Source organism: Bos indicus x Bos taurus, chromosome 5 (genome assembly GCF_003369695.1).
Source record: "Bos indicus x Bos taurus breed Angus x Brahman F1 hybrid chromosome 5, Bos_hybrid_MaternalHap_v2.0, whole genome shotgun sequence".
In the NCBI taxonomy this organism is placed as follows: Eukaryota; Metazoa; Chordata; class Mammalia; order Artiodactyla; family Bovidae; genus Bos; species Bos indicus x Bos taurus.
This window is the reverse complement of record NC_040080.1, coordinates 72,737,430-72,748,634: the sequence shown is the minus strand read 5'-3', so window position 1 is coordinate 72,748,634 and position 11,205 is coordinate 72,737,430. Positions and strand designations below refer to the sequence as shown.

General features: G+C 41.0%; 1 protein-coding gene across 2 annotated transcripts in view; it reads right to left on the bottom strand.

Moving 5' to 3' along the window:
- Positions 1-549: 549 nt before the first annotated feature.
- Positions 550-11,205, bottom strand: part of IRAK3 (interleukin 1 receptor associated kinase 3) — a 61,339-nt gene continuing 50,683 nt past the window's right edge. Inside the window, exons 9-12 of one of the 2 annotated variants that reach the window (XM_027542458.1) lie at positions 5,563-5,761; positions 4,184-4,246; positions 3,925-4,089; positions 550-1,520 (exon numbers count right to left, since the gene is read on the bottom strand). In XM_027542458.1, coding sequence (XP_027398259.1) covers positions 1,005-1,520; positions 3,925-4,089; positions 4,184-4,246; positions 5,563-5,761 — 943 coding nt within the window. In that variant the 3' untranslated portion in view covers positions 550-1,004. The remainder of the gene's footprint in view (positions 1,521-3,924; positions 4,090-4,183; positions 4,247-5,562; positions 5,762-11,205) is intronic. The other variant, XM_027542459.1, reaches the window with a different exon arrangement.

The following is an 11,205-nucleotide window of genomic DNA, read 5'->3' as shown; positions in this document are numbered from 1 at the left end:
TATGTATACATATACACACGTATAACTGAATCATTTTGCTGTACATCAGAAGCTAACACTGTAAATCAACAATACTTCAATAAAAAAAACTTTACAAATGGGAAAAAAAAAGAGAAATTGCTATGGAAATGCTGATAAAGTAAGTAATATTGGCTGGAAAGATTAGGAAAGCTTCCTGGAGGAGGCAATTATGGTGGGCCCTGAAAGACTGGCTAGAATTTCAAAAGGGAGAGATCTGGTAAACACTAGGAGTAAAGGCATAGAGTTGGAATCAAACAAAAAGCTGACTGAGGCTTTTATGACCAGCCAGTTTCTTAGGAACAAGAATTATTTGATTAAAATTTCATCATCTACTCAGGATATAATAGTCTCTAAGTATGTAAAAAATTATAATACTAGTCATATAACAACTATATTATATGAAATAATCTAAGATTTAAATACAGAAATACAGATCTTGGGCATGTAATGACCAAGGGTGAAACTGGCTCATTTTCACATATGCAGACTTGACAGGGATAAAAGAAACATACTAAGAGTCAATCGAAATAAGCAAAAAGGCAATTCTTTAAAAAGATTTCTATTAACATTTACAAATCAGACATTTCCTGCAACCTCTGCAGGCAGGCTAAACCAAAACAATGGAACCCAACTGAACTGAACATACTTGGAAGCAGATTGGAGGCTCTAAGGACTCACATGGATGTGACAGAGAAGACACTGTAATCCAGATCCTTTCTAGTAGGTTTTGACTGCTCTGTCTGAAGTCAGAGTCCACAATCTTAAACAATTCTGAATGGTTTTAATTTAGCCCAGGCTGGATCATGAGGCAATGATCCTACTAAAACAAACTTTTAAGCCACTCTGTTCTACAAGTTGGAAGGGAAGGAATGGAATGGGATTGGTCACACTGTTGATGGGCATCAGCCAAATGTATCATCCCTTATCCTCCAGCACTACTGATGAAGACAGTGGCTTCCCCAGATGAGACCTTACTCAGTGCCTCAGCAATTCTTGCTTTCTTCTTTATCCTCATCAGAAACCGATGCCTTTTTGTACAGTTTGCATTCATTCCATGAAAATATGGAGGAACAGCTAGTCTCCACTGGCCTGCTCCTATAGGAATGGCCTGGAGCTTCTGCAGAAGTGTCCGTATGCACACTGGGGGCCCTCAAGTCCAGGGATGGAGTTGCACACTTTGGAGACCAGCTTTCCTCACAAGGAGACCCGGACCTACTGGAAGAGTCCTCATTCCCCCTACTACCCGTCTTTTTGTCAAAGCCCAGGAATGTGACCTCAGACTGGCTGCATTCAAAGGGAGTCTTCTGAGTCATTCTATCTTTTCTCAAACTTTGATCATGAGGCGGCGATGGATTATTCTGGTTTTCGTCATCTTCCACTGGAATGCTCGGAACATTATCGAAGAACAGAGGAGAAGGACTCCTGAAGGACTTGAGGGATGTGGGAGGATCTTCCGCAAAATACAAGCTGGCTTGAGTACTTTCAAGAATATTTAGGACCTGAATAACCAAGAAACAAACACACACTGAATGAAGTCTCAATAACCTCTCCTTTAACCTTTTTTTCTGTCTACCTATTAAGGAATATTCTCTTTTTTCATGAAATAAGTTTAACTAATGTGGGAGACCTGGATTTTATCCCTAAGTTGGGAAGATCCCCTGGAGAAGGGAATGGCAACCCACTCCAGTATTCTTGCCTGGAGAATCGCATAGATAGGGTCTACAGTCCATGGGGTTGCAAAGAGTCGGACACAACTTAGCAACTAACACATTGTCTTTATAGAATTTGAAATGAGAAAGAATTAAAGATTAGCTAAAATTCTTCATGTTAATAACTAAATTAAGTGACTTAAAGCAAAGTAGAAAAGCCACTGAACTGAATTCAACATCAAGAGATCTGGAGTGTCTTGCTGGTCCAGTGGTTAGGAGTCTGCCGGCCAATGAGGGGGAAACGGGTTTGATCCCTGGTCCAAGAAGACATAACATGCTGCGGGGCAACTAAGCCTGTGTACCACAACTATTGAAGCCTGCACACTCTAGAGCCTATGCTCTGCAACAAGAGAAGCCACCACAGTGAGAAACCTGAGCACCGCGACTAGAGAGTAGCCCCTGCTTGCTGAAACTAGAGAAAGCCCAAGGGCAGAAATGAAGACCCAGTGCAGCCAAAAATGATAAACAAGTAAATAAATAAAAATTTTTTTTAAAAAGAAGAGAACTGACTTTAGGCCAAGATTTGCCACTAACTACTTTGTGACCTTGGACAAATCTCTGATTATTTTTTATTTCAACCTTAGTATGTGAAAGATTGGAAGGGGTCAGGGAATAGTGAACCCAATCCATAGTTCTCAAATACTAGAACTACCTAGGGAAGCTCTCTTAAAATACCTTAAAAAGTCTCTCTTACAGATCCCTTAGACTGACCTAAAGATGCTCATTCAAAAAAATATGGAGATAGGAGCCCAGGAATCTGTATTTTTAAAGCTTCCCAGTTGATTTGGATGTGCAGCTAAATTGAGAACCATTAACCTGATATAAAATAACATACCTTCACACATACATGTAATTTTAAAAATACATACAAAGAGCTTTATAATTTACAAAGTGTTTTCCCACACATGACCTCATTTAATCTGCACAAACATTATTAGCCTCACTTTATAGATGATAAGGTTGAGTCCCTTTCAGAAAAGGAAATCACTATCATAAGCCAGAAGGAGCAGACCTGCGGCTTAACCCCACATCTCCTGGCTCCCAATTTCATGTTCTCTCCACTATGTATTCAGAGCTCAAAACTGCTAGTTACATAGCTCTCACTGGCAGTGTCAGGTCTAGAACACAGCTCTCCTGATTCCCAGGCCAATGGTCTTCATATTCTGATTATGTCAACTCCTTGTTTAAAAACTTTTCCATGGCTGACAACAGATTCAGGATGGAATCCAAATTCCTAGAATGGAATTCATGCCCCTCGATCACCTGGAACCTCCTATTATTTTAAAACAGTCCAGCATTTCCCTCTCTGTCCTCGTACTTCCATGATGCAGGATTATCTGCAGTCTTGGTGCCAGGGAATCCACTGCACCTCTGAGCCTTTGCAGGCATACAGTCTCTCTGCCTGGAATATCCCTCCATCCTAAGGCCACCTAAATCCAACCTATTCTTCAGATTATAGCTCAGTTATCACCTCCATCAAGAAACTTCTTTGCTGGGACATATTCTGACTCTATGCTCCCATACTGGCCTGTGTTCTCATCTATCATGATGCTTATCTTCTTGCATCGAAATTCCATGTTTATCCATCTGACTCTCCGTTTGGACTGTGAGCTGAGAGCAGCAATTCAGTATCCTGATCACTGTTGCAGCACCAGCATCTAGTCCAAAGTCTGGCACACAAAAGCAGGTACTAAATAAATATTTGTTTATTATAAACAAATACCTAGATGATTAAATTTATGGGCAGATGAATAAGCTTAAAAATCAGCAAGAGAAATACATGCTGCATTTTAAAAAAAATTTGGCCACACCATGTGGCATGTAGGATCTTAGTTCCCCAACCAGGGACTGAACCCAGGCCCTGGCAGTGAATGTGCCTGAATCCTAACCATTGAACCACCAGGGAATTCCCATTTTATTGGGCCAGATCTCTTAAGGAATGTTGAATAAAATATTCTCTCCAAATTATTCACTTATGTCTTTTCATCAATTTTTTTTGGTTGCCCTGGTTCTATCCAATGATGCCCTTTTTCAGAGTACCAAACTTTCTGATTTAGAAAAGCTATCTGTTAGGTGAGAAGACTGTTGGGGACTGCATTTGTCACACTGATATTCACTTAGATACACAATTTATCCAGTTTAGATTTTCCATGGTTCAACAGACTGTTTTTAACAAAATCACATGTATACGCACTTCATCCATCGATGGTCTTAATTTCGCCCGTGTTGCAGCACACCGGCCTGCCAAAGAGAACAGCTTGGCAGAAAAATTCTGTGGACAGGGAGGTACTTTCTTATCTAGAAAGGAGATACATGAATCGAGGCCTCTTTTCTCCATCAATTCTATAAGAAGATCCCGCTAGGAAGAAAAGAAGACAAGCTCATCATTTAGAACTCAGAAACGATCAGAAAAGTGACCAAGAGATAGGGGCAGAGGTGGAGACAACTCTTACCAGCTGGATATGCTTTGGCTCATCTAACACCACTTTACAACCTGTCAGAACTTCCATTATTACCTACAAGGAATATATAGAAAGTTAGCTACATAATATTAATAATATACACAATAATTATTATATTATTATAAATATTTTTAAAAGTGAAAGTGAAATTACTCAGTCGTGTCCAACTCTTTGCGACCCCATGGGCTGTAGCCTATAGGCTCCTCCATCCATGGGATTTTCCAGGCAAGAATACTGGAGTGGGTTGCCATCTCCTTCTCCAGATCTTCCCGACCCAAGGATTGAACCCAGGTCTCCCACATTGTAGGCAGATGCTTTACCATCTGAGCCATACTCATAGTTAGTTGTGGCTCTTTTGAAAAAATTTTAATTGAGGCATAACTACAATATTGTGTTGGTTTCTGCCATATATCAATATGAATCAGCCATAAGTACATAAGTTATACACATAAGTATGTGTATCAGCCATACACATAAGTCATACACATAAGTCCTCTCCCTCTTGAACCCCCCTCCTACCTCCCATCCCATCCCACCCCTATAGGTTGTCACAGAGCATCGGATTTGTGTTCCCTGAGTCATACAGCAAATTCCCACTGGCTATTTTGCATCCTGAAGAAGGGAATGGCAACCCACTCCAGTATTCTTGCCTGGAGAATTCTATGGACAGAGGAGCCTGGCAGGCTACAGTCCATGTGGTCATAAAGAGTTGGACATGACTGAGTGACTAACACACACACACACACACACACACACCTATTTTACATATGGTAATGTGTATGTTTCAATGTTATTCTCTTAAATCATATCATCCTTCCTTCCCCTACTGTGTCCAAAAGTCTGTTCTCTATGTGTCACCTTTGCTGCCCTGCAAATAGGTTCATCAGAACCATCTTTCTAGATTTCATATATATGCATTAATATATGTTTGTTTTTCTCTTTCTGACTTACTTCACTCTGTATAATAGGCTCTAGGTTCATCCACCTCATTAGAACTGACTCAAATATATTCTTCTTTATTGCTGAGTAATATTCCCTTACACTAACATTCCATACATACCACATCTTTATCCATTCATTTGTCAACGGACACCTAGGTTGCTTACATGTCCTAGCTACTGTAAATAGTGCTGTTGAACACTGGGTACATGTGTCTTTTTTCAGTTAACCTCAATACTGAGTATAGTTCATTCTAATTAATCACTTTATGTTTTACTGTTTGATTACATAAAATTAATGTATTGATATAAGACAATGAGTAACAGGAAATCAATAGGTCTAAAAGTTAAAGTCTTTAAAACAGTTCTTAGAATTTAGAGCATTCTTGGTGATAAACTCTTCTCCTTCATTAACTGGTAGTTGGTACTTACAATTCCAAAGCTGTAGATGTCTGTTTTAATGGAAAGTTTGCCTTGTCTGATATACTCTTCTGGCATGTACCACACATGCTTACTGCTGCTGCTGGTCATGCTTATGGCAGAGCTTTGAGGTTCTAGGTGAGGTCGGAAGTGTGCCATGGCAAAATCAGTTAGTTTGGGTTGAAACTGATCATCCAGAAGTATGTTTGCACTGGAATTGTGATCATGGGCAAACAAGACAAAAACATCATAATGGTATTCCGGTGGAAAACAACAGGACAAGCTCGCTTTCATATTTGGTCAATTCCAAATAAAGTCATACATTACTTTCCATGAACTTTTTAGAGGAGATTTTCTCAAAGTATAAATCCAAGCATTATATAAAACCTAAAACAAAAACCTGACATAGGAACAGCAGGCATTTCAAATTTACAGGCCTATATATGGAGTTGGTGGATGAAGTTGATGCTTTGTCAATAGGAGAAACTAAAGTTAACCAAAGCAGCTTTCCTTGTGTTCTACTTATATGTAATAAGAACATTAAATGAGTTTTAATCAGATAGTAATTAAGTATCTGATATGCACAGGGCTGTGCTGTGGAACGCTTGCCTTAGAACCACTCAGCCAATACATTAGAGCCAGATCCTGCCTTTGCTCTAGCTCTAGATTAGGACAGACATGTAGTTCTTAATGACTTCTTCCCCAGATGTACACTTCACTTATTCAGATCAAAGCTGGGGCTTCTGGAGATGCCCTGATCATTGGGTACCTAATGCAGGAGTCTGCCACATGTGCCAGGAGGTGAGGTGGGCAGAGAGGTTCATTAACCCTCATTATCAGGACCCAAGCTTCTACCCCTCCAGCTTCTGCCACTCTGAGAGTCTGGTTCTCTTCTGCACCCCTGCCCTACCACTGCCCCCCACTTTATTTCAGCAATAAGAGGAGGAATGCAAAGATCTGAGTGCCAGATTTTCAATGTCAAGCATCTCATCCTCCCTTCTTCTTCCAACCCAGCTTTAAAGAACCTAAACTTAAACCATAACTTAAAAGAGAATGCAAAAAGCTGAATTTGTGAAACACTTAGAATCCCTAAAGAACAGGTCTTTTCCAAGTACAAAAGGGGAAAGAAGCAGCAACATCACTCATAATCTAATCCATTTATTTGATCCTCAGAAAAACTGGGGAAGTTTGCAGCAGCTGGTGACTCATACTTCTGTTAAGAGTTAGGCAGAGGGGAGCTGAGTAACCACAGCATGTTACACAATAAAACCCACAGATGACTTTGGGTCAGTGAAAGGCCATCAATAAGAATGCGAAATTGTTCCAGGGCACTGCATTCACACTTTGAATAATGGTATTTGGTGAAAAGAAAGTTGTTTACCAGCAGACTTTAGTGTATAACATAAATTTTAAGTTCAGTTACTCTGTTCTAAATAAAGGTTAATGGCAGCTGAGGAAGAAGGATGTTCTGTTTTAGGAAAGTGGGAATTCCAAAAGGCCCTTCAACAATCAATTCTACTCAAACTCTTTCTCCTGCTTCAACCTCAGATAGAATATTCAGACATAAAGTGCCTTCAGCTACCTTGCAGGTCAACTGAATACATTCTTTCTATGGGAGTAAAAACAGACTAACAAAATAAAGACAACATAAAGTAACTAAAATCATGTAACAATATACTGCAACAAACAGGTGCCGCGCAAGCTATGCTTAGTCACTCAGTTCAGTTCAGTTCAGTTGCTCAGTCGTGTCCGACTCTTTGCAACCCCATGAATCACAGCACGCAGTCATGTCCAACTCTTTGCAACCCCATGGACTGTAGCCTGCCAGGCTCCTCTGTCCCTGGGGATTCTCCAGGCAAGAATACTGAAATGGGTTGTCATGCCCTCCTCCAGGCGATCTTCCCAACCCAGGAATCAAACCCAGATCTCTGGCATTGCTGGTGGATTCTTTACCATCTGAGCCACCAGGGAACAGGTAAGAAACACCCAATGGCCCACACCTTCAATTTAGTGTTTCTACAACCTATTTCTTCTAGTCTTTCCCACAAGCTACTTTCTGTAGCAGAGAGACCATCAGCTCTCTAGACAACTCTTCTGGCAGAAGGACTAGTCATGGTTCAGTAAGGTGATGGGAAAAGTCTCACACAAAGTGGTGAGTTTGTATTCTGAATCTGGGGATGTTAGTTCATCTCTATGTAGCTAGGGGTCTCTAGAACAATTCTTTTTGGGTACCTAAGCCCTTCCAAAGTTATGAGAATTGCTTTCTTTGCTTACATTTGTCTCCTAATTTAAAGTTGAAGTTCTTGGGCCTTAAATATAAAGCAAGATGATACACCTAGATTATAATGCAGGATCTGAATCTAAGTGCAAATTTTATGTTTGACATGTAAGCGCATGATTGGTTTATAAAGATATATATTTTTAATTTTAGGAAGAGTTATTAGTGCTTAGTAGCCCAGTCCCTGAGTACTTTGCAATACTCCAGAAAAGTCCAGACTTCACTTAATTGGGTTCAGAGATAAAGAGCACCCCACTGGGTTCTAAATGACAGCCTGAGGCAATAGGATGGCTTGCTGTCTGTGTCACTGCTGTTTGAAGCACTAAGACACCCCTCACCAGATATCTTACCTTCCCTCACCAGATGTAACAAGACACAGTTTCTGTATGAACCTGCAGATTACTGGGAAAAAGCATACACATCCTCCCACCGCCAACATCAGTATGCAGTATATCCAGCATAAATGATACAAAACTGAAACCCTTACTCCCTTTTGGCATAAACAGCCTTCTCGATCTTTCTTATTGACCTAGACAGCACTTAGTATTATGGCTTGTTTTTGTTTTATTGGTACCTAATGAGTCCTAGGCTCTCTTGAGTAAAGGCTTAGTCAAGAAGGGGTAAACCTTTCAATGTGAAATTTCATCTCTGATCAAACTAGCGCAACTTCCCTAAGCCTTGATTTTCTTGTAGGTAAAAAGATCTGATAATGCAGACCTCACAGGGTTGTTGTGAGGGTTAAATGAGAAAACCTAAGCAGAGTGTCTGATGCACAGGGAGAGCCTTGAAATTTGTTCTGAGGATATAGGCTGCCCACTGTCCATCCTATACTTGTCTCTTTACCTGAAAACCCCCCTGGACCTGGCCGGGTAACTCTAGAAGTTTAAGGACACCAATTTGATGTAACAAAGGGGCTGCAGGATAAACCTGGAGCTCTGAACATCCTTGGGTTAATCAGTTTCAATGTATCATCTGTATTTCAAAATAGTTCTAGAGAAGTGTTGGAAGAACCTGACTAAACTAATATTCTCAGATATTTTAAGACCATGGGGATAAACATATACATATTGTTTGGTATGTGTGTATGCAGGCATGTATGTATCCATGTATATAAGTATACACTAGAGCTTAGAGACAGTAGCGGTAAATAAAATTACTAGGGGGAACTTTAATTTACGTAACATTTGTTTTGGCATCCCTTAGGAAAAAATGAACATATATGGATTTTTAGAAGAAGGCAGGCACTAAAAGGAAAATAGAAAAAAATCTAAGGAAAAGAATTGCTGTATCTAAAATGTTTTTTAAAAACAAAAGTAGTTTTCTTGCAGGGTAGGGGAAAATGGAGAGGGAGGAGACTGATGGTTAATTAAACCACCAGTCAAATAAACATTTGCATTCCCTGCAGGCTTTCTATCCCTGCTAAACACTGAGCTGGAGCCCAGCAGCCTCACCACACACATCAGGTCTTGGGAGTGAAGGCAGTAGCTTGGGTCCTCCAGCAAGGGTGACATGTTCACAGGAAGGAGTCCCTCTGCGGTACCCCAGCCCCTTCCCAACCACTCAGTCTTTCTGGTCCCTCACAAAGGAAATTCCCCATGCACTTACTACGCCCATACATCTCTGATCAATTTCCATTTAAAAAAAAATTCATTTTTAAGCAAATGGCCACTTCCTTCCTTTTTTTCTGAGACCACCTCCCTAGGAAGAGAGTTTGTTTCACTTGGCAGGAGACCCAAGGCCATAGCATAAGACAAAATGATCTTGTAGGAAACATTAGAAATGTTCCCCGAGATTATCTCCTCGCTTTGGCAACATGAACAAGAATGAATGTCTGGGATGAAAAATGCCAGGGATAAAAAGCATTTCAATTTAAAATCGTTCATAAATGTGAAAACAATTAAGCTCGCTGAGGGATACGATGGAAATAAGAAGGTTTACTGCTTTCAGATGCTTTTATGTGATCCCGTAATTCAAAAACATCTTTGTTTCCCCCAATAAAAATGTGAGCGTCTTTTGCCAAGAATAAAGACTTCAACTCTTCAAGATTCTTTTCTTTAAATCCTTTTCCTCCTCAAATTCCACCATCTGGAAATGAATTTTGTTTTTATAACATGCTCTTTGAAGAGTTCGAATTACTAAGACATTTTTGGGCTAACTAAACCAGCAGACTTCTTGAAAATAGCTTTGAAATGTGGGCTTGGCTTCCTCCTTGGGTGTTCTGCGGCTGTGTCCCTGATAGCGTATTCCTTCGAAGGCTATTCACTCTCTGGTTGCACAAGGTGAAGATTCCAAATGCAGACCACCAGGCCCTACCTCCCCACCCCCCGCAAAGTCTGCTGCCTGCAGCAGTTCTCACTAGAAGCCCAACGTCCACGTTTCCAAATTTGCACATACTAATTACGTTCTCCTCTTCTGCCCCATTTCCCTGTCTCTGCTGTTGAAACCAACATGCTCCCAGGAGTCTCGGCTTAGTGACCTAATATGAGCATGCTGTTCGACCCACACAAGCATGGAACCCCATCTCCTCTCCTCCATCTATCGGCATGTGACCAAGGCAGGTTACTAACCTCTGTAAATCTCAGCTTTCTTCTCTGTCAAACCAATGATAACACCAATGATATGTAAACTCAGTCCACTGGCTTTCACTGAGTTCCCTAATACGTCTCTGCAGCCTATCAGTCACAAGGAATCTACTAACACTCATCAATGCGGTCAGGATGTGTGTGTGCTTGCTAAGTTGCTTCAGTCATGTCTGACTCTGTGCGACCCTGTGGACTGTAGTCCCCCAGCCTCCTGTCCATGGGGATTCTCCAGGCAAGAATACTTGAGTGGGTTGCCATGCCCTTCTCCAGGGGATATTCCCAACCCAGGAATCGAACCCAGGTCTCCTGCATTGCTGACAGATTCTTTACCGTCTGAGTCACCAGCAGGGAAGCCCAAGAATACTAGGGTGGGTAGGCTATCCCTTCTCCAGGGGAACTTCCCAACCCAGGAATCGAACCAGGGTCTCCTGCACTGGCAGGCAGGTTCTTGACCTCTAGCACCTCCTTGGAAGCCCCAGATAGACTGTGGTTACTGCTATACTGGGGGCTTTCTTTGTGTTCCCCTTACCTGGAAAGTACTCCCCTCCCACTTACTGTTATCCAATTCCTCTATGCAGCTTGATTAATTCCCTCCAGAAAGTTTTCACTAATCTGAATTCCAGTGGCCCTCTTTTCTCCCAAGTTCCTACTGTACAGCCTGTACTCTTTCACGTGGCACTCCCAGAGAGGCCAGCTTCTGTTTGCATAAGCATAATGCTGAATCTATAGAAGATACTAAATAAACATCTGATGATATAATCAGTTTGTAAATGAAAAGAATCTGAAACCATACAT